Source organism: Cryptotermes secundus, unplaced genomic scaffold (genome assembly GCF_002891405.2).
Source record: "Cryptotermes secundus unplaced genomic scaffold, Csec_1.0 scaffold775, whole genome shotgun sequence".
In the NCBI taxonomy this organism is placed as follows: Eukaryota; Metazoa; Arthropoda; class Insecta; order Blattodea; family Kalotermitidae; genus Cryptotermes; species Cryptotermes secundus.
Genome location: NW_019721773.1, coordinates 477,514 through 500,617, shown reverse-complemented (window position 1 = coordinate 500,617; position 23,104 = coordinate 477,514). Strand labels below are relative to the sequence as shown.

The following is a 23,104-nucleotide window of genomic DNA, read 5'->3' as shown; positions in this document are numbered from 1 at the left end:
TTTTACTTAGAAGAGAATCTAGGTACCAGAAGAATAATAATTATTACCCAAAACGTGATGGAAAATTCAAAAACCAAAGTAAAGGGATCAATTGTGACCAAAATGTAAAGAAGAATGTAATTTGTTTTGCATGCAATCAAGCTGGACATATTGCTAAATTGTGTCCAAAGTTTAATGTCCTAAAGAATAATGGGGGAACCGCCAAAATAGCAGAAGTTCAAAAGGAGAATGAAGAATAAGAAATAGCTGTAGTAGCAGAGGAACACAAAGGAAACAACAGGTTATGGGCCCAGCACGCTTCCACAACAGAGGAATTTGTCATGACAGCCCATGCAGGAAGTAGGTCCGAGGAGTTCAGGGATCTGTGGATTCTTGATTCGGAAGCATCCCACCATATGACTCCCTACAAGGATATATTCGACAACTTAAATGAGGGTGTAAGAGGAAACGTCATGATGGCGAAAAGGAAGACGAGTACTCCTTTGCTGGGTAAAGGGAGTGTAGCCTTAAAGGTAACAAATGAATATGGAGGCAAGAAGTTAAGATTAAATAATTGTTCATATGTACCTGGTTTGGATTGTAACTTGTTGTCAATGAGACAATTAGATAGGTTGGGTTGTGAAGCACATATAAAGAATGGGATAATAACAGTCTCAAAGGATGGAGTTGTCATTTTTGTAGCCAGGGGAAAGGGAGATCAATTATACCATCTTCAGTGTGAATATTATACAGTGTCAGGCAAGAGTTTGATGTGTAGTATAAGTAGTAAGGTGGAAATAGAAAAGAGAATGAATCTTATGAAGGCCAAGGCCCTGAAGTGTGAAGCCATATGGCATCAGAGATTTGGACATATGAAAACCCTACCAAAGTTTTGTGGTGTAGATGAGTGTCAATTAAATTGTGATGTATGCATCACAGGAAAGTTACACAGAAAGAAATTTTGTAAGAATTCCAAAAGTGCAGAGAATGTTTTGGAGGTGATACATTCAGATGTATGTGGAAAAATTACACCACAAAGCTTGGGTGGGAAACAGTATTTTGTAACCTTTTTAGACGATAACTCAAGATTTTCAACTGTTGAAGTTTTAACAAACAAGTGTGATGTATTACCAGCCTTTCAAAGATATGTAGAGAAAGTTGAAGTGTTACAAGAGAGACGAATTAAATTTTTACAATCAGACAATGGGGGAGAATATTGCAGTGCAGCATTTAATGAATACTTGGATCAGAAAGGAATAGGCAGAAGGTTAAGTGTAGCTAGAACCCCACAACAAAATGGACGCTCTGAGAGGTTGAATAGAACTTTGCTATGCATTGTTCGTTGCATATTAGAGAATGCAGGATTGCCGAAGTCTTTCTGGGGAGAGGCGGTACTCACCGCAAGTAATATTAGAAATTGTTGCCCATCTAAAGCAATCCAAGGAAGAATTCCCATTGAAGTCTGGTCTAAGAAGGCATTTACTATAGATATGGCCAGAGAAATGAAAGTTTTTGGCTGCAGGGCTTGGGATCTGAATTTAAATGTCAAGGATAAACTTGACAGCAGAGCAGTTGAATGTATTTACCTTGGTAGTGCTAGGGACGCTAAAGGGTATAGACTCTATAGTGTAAATGAGAAGAAGATTCGCATATCCAGAGATGCTAGGTTTGAAGAAAGTGTTTTTCCTTATAAGACTATTATTCGAAAGACTGTGATTCAGACTAAGAGTGAAACACCCATTTATGTATATGATTCAGACTGTACTGATACAGAAGACAATGTGGGTGGGTCACATCCCAGTGTAGATGAGAATGATGATAAACCTAGTATAGTAGGTAATGACATAAATGTGGATAATTTGGAAAATGTACCCCAAGAAAATGTACAACCCCGTAGAACCACGAGAACTATTAAGCAGAAAGTTGTATGTGAATGTTGTGCTAAAGTAGATTGTGGTGAAATTACATTGGCAGAACCTAAATCTGTAGGGGAGGCGCTTAGTAGAATTGATAGAGATCACTGGATTGGAGCAATGAAATTAGAGATAGAGAACTTGAAGAAAAATCAAACTTGGGAAGTTGTGAGAAAACCAAAGAATGTTAATGTTATAGGTTCCCGGTGGGTATTTAGCCTGAGAAAGAAAGATGATGGCACTTTTAAGTATAAAGCCAGGTTAGTAGCCCAAGGTTTCCATCAAGTTTATGGTATAGATTTCTGGGATAGCTATAGCCCAGTAATGCGACGAGCGTCCTTTAGGATCCTAATGGCTTTGTCTGTTGATAGAGGATGGGAGGTTGATCATGTCGACGTTGTAGGTGCATATTTAAATAGTACTCTGAAAGAAATTGTATACATGCGCCAACCCGAACTGTTTGAAGAGGGTAATGCTGATGATGTATGTTTACTTTTGAAAAGCATATATGGATTACATCAATCTGGGAAGGACTGGAATGATACTATTACTTTCATCTTTGTCAGTTTCGGATTGAAACAGTGTACTAAAGATCCATGTGTTTTCTTTAATGACAGGATTATTGTGGCTATTTATGTCGATGATATGATTATTTGTGGAACTAGAAAGGATGTGAATGACTGCAAAAGACAACTTTCTCAAAGGTTAAACGTTAAAGATTTGGGACCTGTGTCAAATTTTTTAGGTATTAATGTGGATAGACCCAATGGATATGTAATTAAAATACATCAAGAAAATTATGTGAATGAAACACTGAAAACTTTTGGTATGCTCGATTGTAAAGGATGTGTAACTCCAAGGGACCCAAACTATAACAATTTTCTTGATGGTGACAAGCCCTTTGATGAGATTCAGTACAAGGCAGCAGTAGGTAGGTTGCAGTACATTGCCACTTGTACTAGACCAGATATTGTTTTTTCAACAAATCAAGTCAGCAAGTTTTGCCATTGTCCGACCAAAGGGAGATGGCTGGAGGTGATGAGAATTATGAGATACTTGAAACATACAATTAAATACCGGCTGACCTATGAAAAATCTGAAGTTGACCCAGTAATTTATTCTGATTCTGATTTTGCTAACGATGTACATGACAGTAAATCCGTGGCAGGTTATGTTATCATGATGTCAAAAGGAGCTGTGTCTTGGAAGTCCAAGAAACAAGACATTGTAGCCACATCTACCAACGAAGCTGAGTATATAGCGTTATATGAGTGTAGCAAGGAAGTTATTTGGATGAGAGAGTTTCTGTCAGAAATTAATGTAGCAGTATCTACTCCTAGTATAATCTTTGGAGACAATTTACAGGCAAATCTTATGTGCACAAAGAATAAGATTACTGAACGCAACAAGCATTTTAGAATGCGGCAACATAAGATTAGAGAATATGTTAATGATTGAGATATTAGTATCCAGTATGTAGATTCAAGCACTAATTGTGCTGATATGCTGACTAAAGCTACTAATGGTCCAGAGATAAATGAATTTTATCTCTGTGGAATTGTAAACTTGTTTTACTTTTGGTTATTGTAGTTATAGATTTTGACTGTAAAATATGTCCAACAAGGGGAGGTGTTGTAGTACTATAGTTGTAGTGTTGGCCATATTTATCTTGTGATATATATTGTTCATAAGTTGGTACCACACCCACTGCTACTTTCTTTTGTTATTGTACCTTTGGTATCTTGTAATGTTTGTGAATGAAGTTAGTCTCCAGTAAACGTTAGATTTGGACGAAGGCGTTTCATTTCTTATCCGTTTTTACCTCGATGATCCAGTGTGATTTCACAAAGGAAACAACATCAGGAATGTTGCTTTTCTGCATAGGGTTTTTGTCTTTTTGGCCATAGCTTGGATTATACCAATTGTGGCACATGGTGTCCATTTCTTAATCCTTGTCAAGATCAAGAATGGTGCAGCTATACCTTCACTTCACTTTCCTCTGCCATTTCTCATTTCATCAACTGCTGCACATTCATTTATCATCCTGTCATCTGACACTGTTCAGTTTTGATACTGACAGCATCATTAAATGACCAACTTAAGAAAAAAAAATAACTCTTGCTCGTAGGTTTGAAATGTCCAGGATAACAGACACAAAAAACCATCAGATCCTATCTGAAGCCATTTTAAATCAGTTCACAGCTGCTCTTCACAAGATCAGTTTTAATATGATCCTTCTGCTTCAGTTTAAGTCTTACAAATGGTGGCTTAACATTTCTGTATGCATTTCATGTTTTCTGAGCTACACATCCAGCAAGGTGCAACTTCTGCAAAGGTTCTAAGGGAAATATGTGTCACGAAGCTCCTCATATCATTTTCTACATTCTTCAGTTACATAATCTCTTGTAGGTGCAAATGCTGAACTCTGGTTCATTCATTGATTCATTCATCAAGGGCTCTACAGCCCTTTGTTGGACCCTGGCCTCTTCTTCAGTTTTTTTAATCTTTTTTACGCAGTCAGTGGCGCTTCTTGGACATGTGATCAGCCTGTCGCAAGGTCACTACCTACACACATGACAATACAAACACGGATAAACGCACACAGATGTCCATGCCTTGAGTTAGATTTGAATCTATGATCCCAGTATTCAAGCAAGCAAAGACAATTCATGCCTTAGACTGCACAGCCACTGTTATCAGCCATTGAAACTCTAGTGCCTACATAAAATTGTAAGGGATGCTAGTTAGTTCCCTGTCAAAAGGTTGTATGGTTAGTGTTTTGGAATTGTTGATGAAAGGGAATTACAAAGGGCTGTACAGCTGAAGTACCTAGGTTTCATTCCTGGTATGGGCAAGAGATTTTTTCCCCTCTCCAAAGCATCTAGATTAATTGGCTCTGGGTCCCTCACAGCCTTTTATCCAACAGGTACCAGTGCCTCTTTTTCTGGAAGTGAGTGACTGGGATATGAAGCAGAAAACTAACCTCCATTTAGTGCTGACATTAGAAATGTGTACCTCCATTCTGCTCTCTGTCTTCATGTCTAATGCTAAATTAAGCAGAGGGCCAGCCTTATCTGTGCTTTACTTTACGAAGGTGGGGTGTTCTCTAGTGGCATGATCTTCATATCAAGTTTTGTGGAAATCCATCAGTTGGTTCATACATAATTATGGCTGAGAGCAGACACAGCTATGTCGTCATGTCATAAGCCTGTCTTGCCTTAGAAATGAGGGAGTGAGCTGAAAATTAAACTATCTGTTCACAGTGGCTAGAAGGTGTAAGGTGTATATGATCTTGGGTTTGGTGAAAATTGGAATTGCAATTTTTTATCCTTCCAAGTACACAAATGTTTGTATGGTTTTCAACTCACTGCACTAATCCTTAGAACGGAATTTTTTCGTGGTCATACCGCTCATACTGATCAGAAAAAGGAATAAGAATCCTTGGGTATTTTTCCATGATTCAGTGGACATAGAAATTTGTTAAAAAAATGCTGCTGTCTGTACAGGAATGCATTTCTTATTTATATTGCACAAGTTCAGTATATCCTGTAATGGAAGTAGTTACTTGAGAAATGTGTTCTGTGTCATTCTGTTTGTTTTTGTAGTTTGTATCGTTCAAATGAGCTTCACGAGGCAGAAGTCAGATTTTTGCAGCTGAAGGATAAAGTGCCACTTCTTGTTGGAATATCACGAGAGGTGAGTATTTTTTTACATAAATATGTAGGATGGCAGATTGTCTGACCAGATTTTGATGTTGTCTTTGAAATATATGGAGCCATGATAGTGTAGTCGGCATAGCGACTGGCTATGGGCTGGATGACCCAGGGGTCAGAGTTTGAGTCCTGGTAGGGTCAAGAATTTTCACTTCTCCAATCGTCCAGACTAGCTCTGGGGTTCACCCAACCTCCTGTACAATGGGTACAGGGTGCTCTTTCCTGGGGGTAAAGCGGCGGGGACATGAAGCTGACCACTCACCTCAAACTAGCGCCAGGGTAAAGAAAATGTGGATCTGTACATCCACTCCCCCATGTGTCTTTATGGCATAGTGCTTAACTCTTTGACTGGCGCGGGCGTGTTTTAACGCCCGGACGATGCCAGCCGTTCCCTGGCGTTGGCGTGTTTTAATGCTTTGACAATCTCTTCCCTTCTTTGCTCTCTTGGCACTCATCAACCAAAGACATATATATGATAGTTTTTGTGCATGTTTGTAAAGAACCCTTGTAAACTTTGTGGGGGTCTATATTACTGTCAGAACCCTCTGAGAAGGAAAAGGTCAGAAAATATTTCACATTCATTCAGTTTCACCATGGCTTCTTGCAGCAAGTGTCTTCGTGTTCCTACAGACCAGCTGGAAAATGTTGTGAACGAGATTTGTTCTGATGATGATAGTGGCGATGAAATAATGATTCCTGAATTGGATGAAGTTGATAGTGACAATAATACAGTGATAGACAATGATCCACAAGACAGTAATCATGAACATTTACCTACCACGAGTGCGGTGCCTGACACGCCCATCTCATGAACGTACGGAGACATTGTACCCCCAGTATTTCCATTTGCTAATAGTTTCGGGATCAAAATTGATATAACACATAAAATGCATCCCTTTTCATGGATTAAAATTTTTTCTGGATGACGACTTGGTAAATCACATCACAACTGAAACCAATCGCTATGCTCACCAGCACTTCAACACACATGAGTTAGCTCCTCACTCTCGAAAACACAATTACAATTATGTCACATCAGATGAAATCTGGACATACTTAGGAATTGTGTTCATGACAGGAATCGACAAACGCCCTGAAATTGAAGAATATTTGTCCACTAGGCCCCTATTTCACACCCATGGTATGGACAAAACATGTCTTTGCGGTTGAATAGTTTCATTCTATTCAAAAAGAACACAACAAACGAAAAATACAAGAAGAGAAATTACAGATTCAAAGATTTTATATTGGACTGTGTAGAAAAATGACTGAACCAAACAAACAGTGTGGAGAGGGAGAAAAGTCAAGGAATGAAGTGGATGACGAATCTATTGCGTCAGACTAGAGTGCAGTCACGCCTCCGCCCTCGACCTTGAAAAGACCACCAGTGAAAGAGCCAGCAAATCGTCTAGAGGGTGGCTTGAAAATTCACAAAATGGTCCATGTTCCTAACAGTAACAATAAGAAGAATGGTGCCCTGAGAAAGTGTCGCGTGAGTGCTAATCACAAGGTTAGAAAAGAAACAAGTATCATGTGTGCAGGCTGTGGTGTGGCTCTCTGCAAACTTTCATGTTTCAATGTTTATCACACGAAGAAAAACTAATAAAGAGGTATGGAAAGGCATTTATTGCATAAAATATTGTATTTTAATTAGTTCCTGAAAATTTCGTTTTTAAAAACCAATTTTTGTTGAAGTTGTTTAGGAAAAAGTAACTACATGCATTTTAGCGACATAAGGTTTAAAGGGCCTGCCAGGACAGGGGTGGGATTTAAATACCCTTCGTGCCAGTCAAAGAGTTAATTAGTTAAGCACTGGGACAACTTTACCTTACCTTTATCTTTGAAATATATGTTCCTGGGGAAACACCATGACATTGAAAACATTATCTCTTGACATGGGTATTTGGGCATAATACAAATTAGACTGGGACTTTCTTCTATTTATCACCGATTGGCAGTTGGCAATACCGTATATTTTTCATTATCTGGGCTAATGGCGATAAGGGAAAGATGAACTTTGGTAAATTAAAAGTGAGATCATGTTCTTAACTCTTAACATTGAATCATAAATTGCTCTCTGATGTTGTGATTATAATTTCAGCAGTGGCACAGGATAGTGACTGAGTGGAGGTGTGATGAAAATTAATTGAATTAATAACTGCAATTTGTTTTTTTTTAGGTAAATGCCGATCTGAACATAGTTGTTATTCCATTGCATCAAACTACTTTTAATTATTTCTAGAAGGTTACCAAATGTGGCAATCAAGTGGTTAACACTGCCAAATTCCATCCTGTCCTTTAGCGATGGATTTACAGGGTGCCACCTGAATTGTTTCCAGTATCTGGATCGAAAGGTGGTACAAGTGAAAGTTGCAGTAAACCAGGGAGCTGGAAACATGAGATGCACAGGGTATGATTTGTATGGCCAGAAGTCACTGTCATTGGGGAACATTGAAGGAGTCCGAATTGAATATTGAACTTTTATTTTCATGATGTGTATTTGTACCAACTGTCTTACAGTGCACACAATTTCACTTTTCTCTTCACTACATGTTTCGGCACTAATGTGCCATCTTCATGTGTGGTTTTATTTACGTCAAACCATTGCACTGTATGCCATCATGTCTCCTTTATTTATTGAAGAAACTCACTGGTATGGTAACACTATTGATGACTGTGTGTTTTCAGCCCTGTATCTTAAAGTAGCAGGCACCAAACACACCCGAACTGTTCCAAGGTGTGACTTCCAGTGTCTTCAGCAGGGACGCTGTCTGGTCGCTCTGACGCTACAAAAAAGATGCACCTACCTCCCACATGTCATTCATATTACTTTGGGGCATGTGTAAACTTGGAAGGCTTCTCCAGGAAACAGATGGCTATCCATTACTGTCAAACTGTTGCTTGGCTGTCACTAACAAGCTCAGATTTTTGTTCTGAAGTGCGGTGTGTTACAAGTATATAACACTGTAATAAATGGTTATATTGTCTCACTTTAATCATGATTAAAGTAAATGCAAATTAAAATTTTTATCAAGTAAAATAAATAAATGTTATTAATGGCTTCCGTCAGATTTCAAGATAGCATGAAAGATGAGCATCAGCACTCTTTTATTTTATTTTATTTTGGAGGTCCCTGATTCAGATTTTGATCTGATGATCATCTGTCCTGACCATGGTCTTTCATGGTTTACCTCAGGCCTTTCAGAAATAGCTGGGATGCTACATTGAATATGCCATGACCACTTCCTCTAACATACATTCCAATTCACTATTGACCATACCATTTGACAGTATATAATCCAAGCTACTACCAGTGTCATTAAATAAGTCATAAATAAATAAATGAACTTAGGTCAGCTGTGTAATGTTGCATTCTTATAAACTTTAACGTCCTTATGTCTTGTGGTTCTGTGGAGGTAGCCGTAATATTTTAACCCAGTTAGTTTATCATTTAATGACACTGTTAGTATTGAGACTGTATAGTGCCAGGGGATAGGATGATTAATGAATGATGAATTGGAAGGAAGTGGTTGTATCTGATCAGGTTCTGTCCTGGCCTTTGGATGGAGGGATGGAAAAATCATGAGAACCTCATTCAGGATATGTTGTGTCCCATTGGAGCACTCTACCTAATAGCAGTCTACAGTGTTGCTGCTAAACAAACCTCTACAGCCTAACTCTAGGACAGTAAAATACTGGAAAGATGCAGCACCCAGCCAGCTGAACCGTGAACACATGTCACCAGTATAAGTTTCCTGTGTCACCTAAGGTTCAGTTCAGTAAAGGACTGTTGTAATGTTTCGTTGCTTTCAGGTTTGTAACTTGGGGGGGATCCAGAAATTGTGTGATGCCTTGCAAGAAAACCCAACCTGGACAGTGGCACATTTGGCTGCATTGTTTGCACTTCAGGACACCTTTCAACATCCTGTTGTCCTGAGGTATTTAGCAAGTTATGAAACAGCATGCAGACAAAAATAATGTGTAATTTTGAAGGTGTATTGAGGGGCTACACACATCGCAGATCTCAACATTATGTAGCCATTGTACCTCTGGGGAAAGAGTCCCCATAATCTATTGTATAAGAGGATTGGTAGACATCCATTTTGGATATGATGTTGAAGAAGAATGTCTCTGTCAGCGAGATTGAACTGCAGTCAACCATTTTATAGCCAGTTGCTTTTTTAAATCACAGCTAAGTCCATCTTCTGTATGAATGAGGGTATGTCATACCTTATGTCTTACTGAAGCAGAGACTTTTGTGTGTTTCAGTTACTCACTTACATATCAATACCAGAAGTATGTTGAAAATAGGCCGGGCCATAGCTCAAGTGGTTAGTCGCTGGCTTTTCACTGCGGTGGCCCGGGTTTGGTCAAGTGGGGTATGTGGTGGACGAAGTGGCCCTGGGGTGGGTTTTCTCGGAGTACTTCGGTTTCCCCTGCCAATCTTCATTCCACTAAATTCTCCATCATCATAAACACCTGGGGCAGACTACAATAGGCCAATTGGCTGCCATGCCGAGTGGACCCAGTTTGACTCCACCCCCCACTAAACAAATTTTAATGTTGAAAATAGAACCTACCTACCTACCTACCAACCAACCACTCAGCGCTACAGCCCTGGGTGAGCCTTGACCTCCTCTACAACCAGTCTCCACTGCTCTCTATTCCTCATCTTCTCTATCCATCCTTTCACCTTCATCTTCTTCAGGCCGTTCTCAACATTGTCTAGCCATCTCATCCTGGGTCTTCCTTTTCTTCTTTTGGAATAAAGCCTTCCTTTTACCATTCTTTTGGCATTGTACTATCTTCCATTCTTTCGACATGTCCCAACCGTCTTATTCTCTGTGACTTGATAAATCTTACTACATCTTCTGCTTTCAGTAATATGTTTATCTCTTCATTGTATCTTCTCCTCCATGTATTATTTTCCATCACTGGTCCATATATTTAGCGTATTGTGACATGTTGCGCAACGGAGAACCCCTCCCTACCCAGCAGCAACGTGGCAACTCAGGCTACAGTGATGTGGCGGATGAGTCAGCGCTTTCTTCCCCCACCTCCGCGATGACATAACGCACAACGCTACGTACCCGTAACCAACTTCCAACAGCGTTGCTACGTAACAGGCAAACACAGCCACTATATAAGAGAATTGCACTGCCTGCGAGGCGAGTTGAAATATAGCAGCAGTCACGATAAGAAGACCCGAACACGTGGTTACAAGATTTTATGTGACAGTGTGCGATAACTAAGAAGTCAGCGAGTGGAAGACTTATTGTGTGCTTTCAAGACTTTGTGTGTGCTGTAGTACAGTTATATTTGGAGTGTATAATTCAGGGAGACTTGTATAGCTCCCGCGTTATTAATACGTGAAGACTCTTGAAGATAGTGTTAAGAGATTTTGTTGTAGGGTTTGTAAAGTGTGGAAACCCACAACAGTGTGCTAATTAATTGTAGCCGTTACTTGTAGGTTGTTGAATAAACCAATTAACAATTTGAATGGTGTCTTCAGTGTTGAAACACGTTACAGTATTATTTTTCTCTAACATTCTCAGTGCATTCTCTTGTGTTACTGTTAAGGTCCATGTTTCTGCCCCATATGTAGCAACAGGTCTTATTAATGCTTTGTATACTTGAAGCTTAGCTGCACTTGATATTATTTTACTTTTAAGTGTAATAAGATTTGCGAAGTGGGCCATGTTTCCGGTGTATCCTTTCTTTAACAAAATTATCATTTCTGAAAGTAGAATATACAAGGTGGGGCGCAGAAACTTCTTTTTTTGAAGGCGAATAAAAGAAGAATTATTGCTGATAGACAAAATTTATGTTTAGCTAATTAAAGAACATACATCAAAGTTTTAAATAATGTAGTTTTAAACAAAATATCTTGAAGGTGGTGGCCACCGTTCTCTGTGCACTGATGCAACTGTTTTCTGAAGTTCCTTTCTGCACATTCCAACATGTGCACTGGAATTTGGGCTAATTCCTGCCGAATAACATTCTTCAGCTGAAGCAGGTTTGTGGGGCGATGTTTAAAAACCTCTGTCTTGAGGTAACGCCCTTAAAAAAATCACAGGGCATTAGATCAGCTGAGTGCGCTACCCATGGGATGTCACCTCGAAGTGAGATGAGCCATCCAGGGAACTTTGCCCTCCAAACCGTCATTGAAGCTTGGGCTGTGGCACCATCCTGTTGGAACCAGGCATTTCCTAGATGCATTTCTTCAAGAGCTGGTTAGAAGAAGTTTTTAATCATGTCCACATACCACTGTGAATTGGCAGTAACTGCATGATTGTCTTCTTCAAAAAAATAAGGGCCAATAACTCCAACTTTCGACACCGCACACCATACTGTCACCTTATCACTGTGAAGGGGCCTCTCATGGAGCTCTCTGGGATTGTTACCACTCCAGTATAGCTTATTCTGCTTGTTGACATATCTGGATAGGTGAAAATGTGCCTCATCACTAAAGAAAACAAGTGTGTAAGGGTTTCCAATAACATTTCGCACGCCATTATTCGGTTCTGGAAATCACATGGTGACAATTCTTGTACAACAACCATCTTATAGGGATGGAAATGAAGATGTTCATGAAGAATTCGGTGGATTGAATGATTGGATATGTCTAGGGTGACTGCATGTTTGCGAGTGGAGTGTCTTGGAGATCTCAAAATCGACTGTTGAACTGCCTCCACATCTTCTGGCGTCGTAATGGTCCGTTGTCATCCTGATGATTTTTTCACCACACTCCTGGTTGTCCTAAAGTTCTCTACCCACAAAACAATCGATTTCCGGTCGGGAACCGGATCTCTGGGCTTAATTCCGAAGTGAGTACGGAATGCACGCTGCACCACCACGTAGGAATGGTTGTTCGAAAAATAGGTTTCGACAGCAAACGCACACTGCTCACTCGTCCACCTCATGTTTCCTACTGAGGGGTATTAGACAGTAACTTCCACGACTGCTGTGTTCGCCGAGCCTATCCCCACTTTTCTGCGACCTCCCCTCCCTTCACCATGCGTCTTCACAAAAAGGAAGTTTCTGCGCCCCACCCTGTAGTAACTTTATAATGATGATGTAATGATCTGCATCAGTAAGTGATGATGACACACAGTCATTCCCATAGTTGATAGAGTATATCCCAGCTCATATTAGTATCATATATAATTTTGTCAAATATTGAAAATGAAAGAATAGGACTCAGTAACAGAGTTCAAGATACTCCCTATATCCATCTTACTGCTAGTCTGAATTGTAAACATATTGTATAGAACTCCTGTTTTTTATATAAAATTGTTGCAATCAATTTCAGCTACCTCAATTTGCCAGATCTGAATGCAGGCATTTCTCCCCTCCAAGTGGCCATTAAGATGGGAAATTTGCGAACTGTTCAGACCCTTTTGAATGCCAAAGCCTCACTGGAGCATCTTGATAATCAGGCCAATTCTGTATTTCATTATGCTGCCAACACGACCAAGGAGATCATTTTGGTAAATATAATGTTATACACTATACCATGCATGAGCAAGAAGAGAAATGTATACAAGGTTTTGGTAGCAAAATCTGAAGGAAAAAGATGCCTTGGATGACCAAGTCATAGATGGGAGAATAGTATTAAAATGCATATTAGAGAAATAGGGTGGAAAAGGGGGGTGGTCATTGGCAGGTGCTGTCTACTTAGTTTCAGAGAACTGTATTTCGGGAAAGCTATTTCCTGTGCCTAAAGACGATGTAACTATTGTTGCCAGCAGTGATACATGTAGAAATAAATTTGAGTGTGCATTATAATAGGATATTGGTGGGAAAGCCAGAAGGAAAGAGACCACAAGGAAGACCAAGGCGTAGGTGGCTGGACAATATTAGAATGGATCTTAGAGAGATAGGATGGAATGGTATGGATTGGATGGATCTGGCTCAGGATAGGGACTGGTGGAGGGCTCTTGTGGACACGGTGAAGAGCCTTCGGGTTCCATAGAATTCTGGGAAATTCTTGAGTAGCTGCAGGATTGGCGGCTCCTCAAGAAGGGCTCAGCTCCATGAGTAAGTAAGTAAGTAAGTAAGTAAGTAAGTGCATTATAATAATTTCTGTTTAATGTGTTTGTCTGTCAATCTGGAGCATATACTTAGTTATGAACAGGAGAGTCTGATGTAGTTCTGAGAAGTCATATCTACCCATGGTGGAAGGGTATGGACTGAGTTGATCATGGTAAGCATAGGGATTGGTGATGAGCTTTTGTGAACGTGGTACTGGGTCTTTGAGGTTCATAGAATACTGCAGATTCATAGGATTTGAGGTTCTCACAGCAGTGGTTATGAAGAGTTTTGGGACTACACGGCATTGTATCCCAGAAGATCAAATTCTACTGAGAATTCCTTAACTTGCTGTTAGGCCATTTGCTTGTTAAGAGAAAGTTTGCTCCTTGGACTATATAATTAGTTACACGTTTGTAATCCTACAACCATATTCCATTGTATTATGCATTTTGTATTAGGCACTGAGTACAGAGTCCACTAAATGCCTGAACTATCGGAATGCAGATGGGCACACACCACTCCATATGGCATGCCTGGCAGACAAGCCAGAATGTGTTAAGGCTCTCTTGGTTGCTGGAGCAGATGTGAATATTTCTGCCTCTCAAGCCAGTGTAAATTCTTCCACATTGGCTGCAGCACCTCCGGGATGTGTAGGAGATTTCCTGCATGAGAATCCGAACAAATTACACGCTCAGGTATGTTTAATACTGACAGTTTTAAAATACAATTGAAACTGATCCATAGTTATGGGATGATTTAGGAATAAGGAGCAGAATTATATCTGTCTGCTCTGATTATGCTAGTATTTCCTCAGGATTTTGAACTTATAGAGCAGGACTGTCCAATTTCAAACAGTAAAGATGTCACATTTGTACCTCAGGTATCTATATGTAGCGGAGCTAGGATAGCGTAGTCAGTATGGCGACTGGCTATGGGCTGGATGACCGAGGGGTCAGAGTTTAAGTCCAGTAGAGTCAAGAATTTTGTCTTCTCCATGTCATCCAGACTGGCTCTTGGATCCATCCAACCTCCTATCCAATGGGTACCAGGGGCTCTTTCCCTGGGGGTCACGTGGGTCTCGGATTTAGTGAGTCTTTATTGGACACTCACTCTTACACACCTTACAAGTATTACCACTTGCAGTATCACAACTACTGACTCTACTTCAATGCGACATCTCAACTGTCCTTGGCCGTGGCTTGGTCCCAACTGTCTCGTTCATACGTGTTGTAAGCTCTGCTTATATAGGCGTTATGCAGACCAGATAGCAGACACCATTCCTCATGATTCTGTTACCACTGTTCCGGCAGTCAGTTGTTACGCTGCAAGCCTTCAGTTGTTCATCTCTGGGGAGACATGTTTGTTGTTTCAGCATTGTCTATGCAGTGGCTCACTGTCATTGCGTTACCATGGAAGTACCTCCTCCAAACGTTACATTGCTCCCTTCTAAAGGTTGTTCATCCCCGAACAGCCTAACGGTTCTTTCTTTCTCTCAGATGTTCACCTTCCTAGCGGTACCTCCGCCCTTCTTTCATTTTGATGTTCAGTTCTTCCCTCCTCGAATCTTCCATCTGCCCCCCTCTTCCAGAGTGCTCGCCCCGAGCACTTCCGTGGTCCAGCAGTTGTTGATTCTGTCGTCTCATGTTCATTCGTCACCTTCATTCCACCTTTCCACAGTGTCCAATCCTTGATCATGTCTTCCTTGAGGAGTTCTTTATGTCCACGTAACAGCACTTGAAGTGTGATCTGCACTTGCCGATGTGGTCATTCCTCCTGGTCTTCCCGCCACTTGCTGGTATGAGACCTTGCTGCAACAGTGCCCACTGCTGGTTTCTCCTTGCTGCTATGGTCAACCTGCAGTGGTTGAGACTCATCATAAGGTTGCTTGCGGAGACAACGTAGACAATTGTCGATGGTCAGTTCCTTTCTCTGGGATCCGAAAGTTCCCCGAGTAGTTTCCTTCTTGAAGGCATCTCCTGCGTTGTGCCACTGTTGCACAACGGGACACCTTCCTGTTGGTTTGTGTTTTTTGCCCTGCCAATTTTGCATGGCAGCTCATCCTTCTTCAGGCGACGGCCAGTCCTCTTCTTGCACCCACCCTGACTCTGGATCCGTTCGTTCATCTGGCGGTGGCGCTCTGTGGCTGCTTTTCGGTCCTTGTGCCTTTTCTTCTTCAGTTATGTGACCAGCGTTACTTCTGTGTCTTCTATGGGGACCTCTTCTTTCTGTGCTGCCTCAGGTTTCCTGTCCAGTGAGGTCGGCTTTTTCTCTTCTGGACGTGCCTCCATCTCTTGGCAGGTCAACGTCTTTATGTCCATTTCGGGTTTGCTTTCGGCCACTATCTTCTTGTGGCTGGCATCCATCATTTCTTGCCTGGTGGCCATTATTTTGTCTCGTGTGGCGGCAATCTCTTCTAGCCAGGCTTTCGCATTAGCACCCATCTCTTCTGTCCTGACAGTTATCCTTTCGTTTCGTATGGTGGCAACTCTTTCTTGCATGGCTGCCATCTCTTCTCTAAAGGCTTTCCAACTGACCAGCAACTCTCTCAGGCTGGCCCCCTTCAGCAGGAGTTCCATTATCTGGTGTGACTCCATTTTTTTTTTGTAATGTAACACTTGTTGTGCTCGTAAATTCAATAATTCCTCATAAATCGAGGAGTGTTTGAGTTCACTCCTTGTCTGTCACGTGTGCAGGTCCAATCTTTTTAATTCGATTCGATTAATCCCACTTCTGACACCAGATGTCATGTGTTGGGTATGTCACGCGACAAATAACTTCACGTGGGTCTCGGATTTAGCGAATCTTTTTTGGATACTCCCTCTTACACACCTTACAAGTATTACCACTTGCAGTATCACAACTACTGCCTCTACTTCAATGTGACATCTCAACTGTCCTTGGCCATGGCTGGGTCCCAACTGTCTCGTTCATACGTGTTGTAAGCTCTGCTTATATATGTGTTATGCGGACCAGATACCAGACACCATTTCTCACGGTTCTGTTACCGCTGTTCCAGCAGTCAGTTGTTATGCTGCAAGCCTTCGGTTGTTCATCTCCGTGGAGACATGTTCGTTGTTTCGGCATTGTCTATGCAATGGCTCACTGTCATTGCGTTACCATGGAAGTACCGCCTCTAAACACGTTACAATATATTTCTTCCTGTATGCCAATGAAAGTGTCTGCTCTGCTGTGATCACACATATGGATAAGCAAACAAATGTGAATTTGACCCATAAAGTTCAATGATGTTAATTAAAATTAAATGTTCCCATGATAGCTGTGGTTAGGAAGCTGCCCCGAAAGGTATATTAAATTGTAATGTTATGATTATGAAGTCATAGTGAAACTGTACTTCTCTGAGTGCTGAAATGTCATGTGAACTCAACTGAAAAATTACACTGAATATTTAGTAAGCAATATTAGTAAAGTTTTTTTTTGACAAGATTTGCTGACCTTTTTGAACATGAGGAAAGCATCACATTCTCTTAATGGGCTGCACAGATCCAACTGGAGTGTTGCATGTGGTTTATGTGTCACTGGTTGAACAGCCCAGTTGTAGAGGATGTTCAGTTTACTCAAGAAAGCAGAGAAACTATTTTTTTTGTCAGTTCAAGTTAAATCTATGTGCATGAAGTTGTAATTTGTATCTCCTTTCTTTTTAAATTTAAAAAATAGGCCCCTTAAAATATTTTACAGTTATGTGTGTATGTGTTCTCTACATAAATACATTAAAATTGGGGTGGCAGTGTAGGGGACGTGTGTTGACCTGAATGTTTCATCCCCAAAACTATTCAGTGAATTTTAATGAAATTTGGTATTGGATAGGGGGAGGAGGGATCTACACTAAGCTTGTCAGACAAGTTTCATGTCGGCTGCATTGATCGAATGTAACCTGTACTTAACATGATTTTCAAACCAGACTTTATCATGTTACTAAAAAAAACAAGTTTGCAATACCAATATGTTCACCTACCATGTAGTTGTTTTCCCAGTGTTACCCCTTGTCCCCCATCATTTAGGTGCCATTGCAGTAGAGGCTAGATGAATTTGTTTTCTCATTACAGTTTAGGTATCAAAAATCTTTCACCCTGCTATATCACATAAGAAGACTCTGACTCAGAAACTAAAGTGGGACAACTTGTTGTGAGTTTATATTAGTTATCTGTAAGAGTTTTTGTCGTATGACAAGGACATGCCATCCACCATATATTCTGGATAATGGAGAGTTGATGTACAAGGTGGTTCAAATATAACTGGGACTGATTTTTTTAAAAAACCATAATTGCCAAACACTTACTTGCACATGTCAGTCTTCAACGTACTCCCCTCCAGAGTCAACACATTTTTACCAACGTTCTGGAAGCATCCTGATGCCCTTTTCAAAAAAGGCTTGTGGTTGGAGGCGTATCCACTCCCAAACAGTCTGGATGACGGCGTTGTCCACAAACTGCATGCCTTGCAAGTCTGATTTGAGCCTTCCGAACAGGTAGAAATCACTTGGTGCCAAATCAGGACTCTACGTCGAATATGTCAGAAGGTTCCATTTCAGTTTCCGGAGAGTTTCCATTGTTTTGGCCATATGGGGGCGTGCANGAATGAAGTAATGCACCCACGTTTCATTGGTGGTCACTATAGACTTCAAAAATGCATCACCTTCGTCTTGAAACTGCTGTAGGAGACGACTGGCAGCTTGCATGCGCACCATTTTGTTCACATCCGTCAAAGTGTGTGGTACCCACCGTACATTCACCTTGTGATAGTGCAGATTATATTTCACAATGTTTTCTACACTACCAACACTGATGGACAGCATTGCTCCAAGTTCCTTGATAGTGATGCACCTACTCTCATGAATAAGTGTGTCTGCACGATCAGTGTTTGGCTTGGTGACCGATGTTCATGGCTGACGATCATGCCGTTCATTCTCCACGCCTTCTCCGCCCTCTCTGGAACACTTACACCACTCAAACACACGGGTCCATGAGAGACACTCTTGCCCATACTGTTGTTGGAGTCTGTGGTGAATTTCAGCGGACGGGACGTTTTCTCCAATGAGGAATTTGATCACAATGCGTTGTTCCATGCTCCCTGGTACCTTCTGTTCACTCATCATTCTAGCAACTCCCAGACAGGACTGAACAGGTTCTAACCCTAACAGGAGGGAGGGTGAAGGTTGTGGCTTCACTCTCTCAAGGTTGCACAGCTGCTGCGCAGTGCTGCTTGCTTACACACAAATCAGTCCCGGTCATATTTGAACCACCTTGTATTTAATGATGATGTTGTAAAGAGGTCAAATTTCAACATTTTGCAGGATATGAAATTTGGTGGGACTCCTCTCCATTGGTCATGCTCAAGAGAGGTCATTGAAACACTCGTAAATATGGGTTGTGATATAAATTCACGCAACTTTGATGGACGTACAGCTCTTCACATCATGGTATTGAGGAAGCGTTTGGAGTGTGTTGTGGCACTCCTGAGTCGTGATGCTGATGTCAACATTGGTGATAATGATGGCAATACCCCGCTCCATCTGGCAGTCACAGAAGGCAGTTATGCCATTGTGCAGGCCCTTGTAGTGTTCGGAGCAGATTTGACTTATGAGTATGAGAACTTTGTATATTTCTCATATTTCACTGCTTATTTATAAGTAGTAAGAAAGTTTTGCATGACTTAATTTGTGATAATAAGAGTCAGTTTTGGAAATGTAACAGTTTTAGAAGTGCGGATGATGGACAGAATCCAGAATAATAGTTATATTGATGTACATTGAACTGGTAAATGATTCATAATTTAAAAGATAACATGGTAAATGTATGATGAAATATTTGGTATTTTTGATCAGGAACAATATGGGAGCAACTCCTCGTCATGGCATAGCGCCTGAATCTGGTGGTGATAAGATTCTATATGTCTTGCATTCTGTTGGAGCACCACGATGTTCACTTAACATGCAGGGCTGCAACCGAGGATGTGAGGGTTCCTCATTTGATTACAATGGTGTACCTCCAGCAACTCCACCTTCTTCAGAATCACGGGAGATCTTGAACCAAATGCTGTCAGTTGCAGGCATGGATGTTGCAGCCAATCGGTAATGTCTTCCAGTGAAGTTATTAGTTTGAACCTTATGTGTTTATATTAGACTTTGATACCGGATATTTTATGGCACTACACATTTGGAAGTCAACTTGATTATAAACCATTCAACATAAGTAATTTTGTATTTAAATTTAAATATCTAGACAACTTTTGTATGCCATATGTTTTGGCTTCTCAGGGAAACAGTGAATTTGAATACTAAATTGAGTTAAACCTTAAACAGAATATATTTAACTCTTTACATCAGAAGTGCACATGTTGGTATGCTGAAAGGTGCAGTCATCTTGTTGAAAGTACACATATTCATGCATTCAGGCATTTAAACGCTGCTAGTAGGAGCACATTAACAGTCCTAAAGAATTATTTTTAACTAGCTGTACCCGGCCACGTGTTGCTGTGGCAGATCAAGTGAATTCAAAAATTCTGTTGGATAATTAACCGCTTCATGTGCTTCTACAGCAGTGTCGACGGACTTGTTTGTGACTGCCTCGCAGTGAATGTTAGACTGAATGATATTGTTAAGTTCGTAGACGTCTTTGTTCTTGGCCGCAAGAATAGCTCATTCACTCAGCCAGTCGTGATTCTTATAATTGGTTTGAATATTGGGAAATACTTTTTCAACCAATTCTTCTTTTGACATCACTAAATTGCAGAAGTTATGAGGCAACGAAATTCGTCCTGAGGTCAGATCAACCGGCACCTTTCGCTTCCCAATTTCCAGCAATTGATGTGAGAATATCTCAGCTGATCGATCATTTTGCAGCTGGACACGCATATTTGTAGTTAATTTTAACGTCTTTACGTGTCACCACAAAGTAGAGTATTTCAGGCAAGCATTTATTTCGTCCGCTGGTGTCGATCGAGGAATTACAGGTAATGTTTGCCTGAAATCTCCTGCAAGCAATATTAATGCGTTCCCAAATGGTCTGATGTTCCTACGCAAATCTTGCAATGATCGATGAAGAGCCTCGAGCAATTTTTTTGTGCGCCACTGTGCATTCATCCCAAACAATAAGTTTGCATTTCTGCAATACCCTTCCCATGCCTGATCCTTTGGAAATGTTGCACGTGGGAGTTTCAGTGAATTGCATGTTCAATGGCAATTTCAAAGCGGAATGAGCAGTTCTTCCACGTGGTAGCAATGTCGAAGCTATTCCGGATGACGCAAGAGCTAAGGCTATGTCATTTTGGGATCAAATTGCTGCCAGAATCAATCTAATTAGGAACGTTTTACCAGTTCCTCCTGGGACATCTAAGAAGAATAATTCTGCAACCCCGTTATTGACAGTTTGCATTATTTGATCGTAAATGCTTTTTTTCCTCAAGCGTTAGCTTAGGAATATTCGGTTGCATAGCTTAGGAATATTTGGTTGCACATACGACAAAAGATCACCCGTGTTGTAATTTTGTATACCATGCAATTCTACATTGAACGAAGCAGCAGCAGATCGATTCGGTGATGGCATTCCCAATTGATTGAGAACTTTGTTCGCGATTTCTAAGCACAAATCTTCAATAATTATCAACGCTCCATTGCAGATTTCTGCTGTGAAATCCATGTTCATATTGGAATTTTCCTTGCGTATTCGACAGAAGATATCTTTAGCCATTTGCGATTTATATTTCTCCCATAACTCTGTTGGAGATGAAGGAGAGCAGGCGGTCCGTATGATTGCAAACAATGCACGAATTTGATGTGGATGTGACGTGTTGCACGCATCAGTAATGCATGTAGCGTGTTTGGATATGTCACGCTACAAATAACTTTACGCCATATTAATTATAGCGAATCTTTATTGTAATTCACTTGCACACTTTACAATTATCGCCACTTGCAGTATTAGAGTTACTGGTTACACAATATCTCGGCCAATACTTCCGTATCTCTTGGCGTCTAGGTTCCAACCTTCTTCAGTGGCAGCTATTCCAAGACTGACTGGGCGAATGAATTCAACCCCCTATTATACCCTTGCCGCTGCTATGTAAATGAGCCTTTGTCATAACTGCGGAAACGCTGCTTTGTTGATTCCGTGATTCCTACACAACGACCCATTGTTATTGCGTTGTCTCTGTGGGAACGCTCTGTGTATTCGTCGTAACCATGGAGATTTGATACAGTATCGCTATTGTTACTTCCTATGCAACGGTCGGTTCTAGCGTTTCCATAGATGTGACTTCTGAATTCCAGATTCCAATTCTGTTTTTCAAAAGAAGCATGTTTTTACCTGTCACAGGTGTGCCATCTATATAATAGGTATATAAAAACGTGCGCATTCGAATGCAACGTTGTGTCAAAATTTCGAAGTAATCGGTGAAGAACTTTCAGAGATTTAAGATCCTGAACAAACGAACATTTACATTTATATTTATATAGATTATAATAAAATTTAATATACATACCTTTTCTGTTGTTATTTGCATGATGTATATATATATATAGGCAGAGAAAAATCTAGCCTCTGCCAGGAATTGAATGCCTTCTGTCCCGCTCATAGCCTGTTTTTGTGCTGACTGAGTTGTCCCGACTCCTTTAGGTGCTTTGAATGGATAAAAACAATAGCATGACAGTGATGTAATGACAGTTTATACTGTGATGCAGAGTTATGGCTGCAGATAAAGGTAGCAGAGGGGGACGCCTGCTCTGTCTAGATGGAGGTGGCATACGAGGACTGGTGTTGGTTGTGATTCTGCTGGAGCTGGAAAAGGCAGTGGGATTCCCAGTGATTCAGTGTTTTGATTGGATGGCAGGTACCAGCACTGGCGGAATTCTGGCCTTGGGACTTGCTGCAGGTTTGTTTATAGCTTAGACCCAAAATGTCAACAAACCTTTGTAAGGCTGCATACCAAAACTTAAATAGAAAAAAAAAATTTCTTCTTATATGAACATAAATTTAATTTTCACTGACACTTAAATTGGTATTTTAGCAGTAATTTAGTTGTTTTTATCAAAGTATTTCTTTGAAATAAAATTTGCATTCCCAGTAATTTTTGTAGCTTACCACTTGGGGTGTGTGTAAACAGTTTGCTGTCAGTAGAATAGATTATCTTTGCATTCTGGCCACATAATTCCATTCCAGTTTAGTGATACGGCTTACCAAATCCAGTTGTTAACAGAATGTCAAAAACAGTATGAATTGAGTTTGTTTGAAGTTAAAAGAGAGAAAGTTAGTAGCATATTTTTCCATCAAAGACATAGGAACTGTCTCATTTCATTAGCTCCACTTGGATTGTTTTGGTTGATTATTATTTTGGAACTTGCAATAAGTATCCTTGAGTGCATCAGCTTTTTTTTTTTTTTCGGATAAAGTTGTAAATCTTACCACAATTGACCAGTATCCTTGTGTTCTGTCCAGCCTTCTTCACATATTG

The 23,104-nt window shown here is 40.5% G+C and overlaps 1 protein-coding gene across 2 annotated transcripts in view; it reads left to right on the top strand.

Annotated features, from left to right (window-relative positions):
• Nucleotides 1–23,104, top strand: part of LOC111875780 (85/88 kDa calcium-independent phospholipase A2) — a 34,006-nt gene that overhangs the window by 3,594 nt on the left and 7,308 nt on the right. For both annotated transcript variants that reach the window (XM_023872298.2, XM_033750204.1), the window contains exons 2-8: nt 5,498–5,588; nt 9,419–9,543; nt 12,918–13,095; nt 14,098–14,334; nt 18,951–19,240; nt 19,482–19,727; nt 22,335–22,525. In XM_023872298.2, coding sequence (XP_023728066.1) covers nt 5,498–5,588; nt 9,419–9,543; nt 12,918–13,095; nt 14,098–14,334; nt 18,951–19,240; nt 19,482–19,727; nt 22,335–22,525 — 1,358 coding nt within the window. The remainder of the gene's footprint in view (nt 1–5,497; nt 5,589–9,418; nt 9,544–12,917; nt 13,096–14,097; nt 14,335–18,950; nt 19,241–19,481; nt 19,728–22,334; nt 22,526–23,104) is intronic.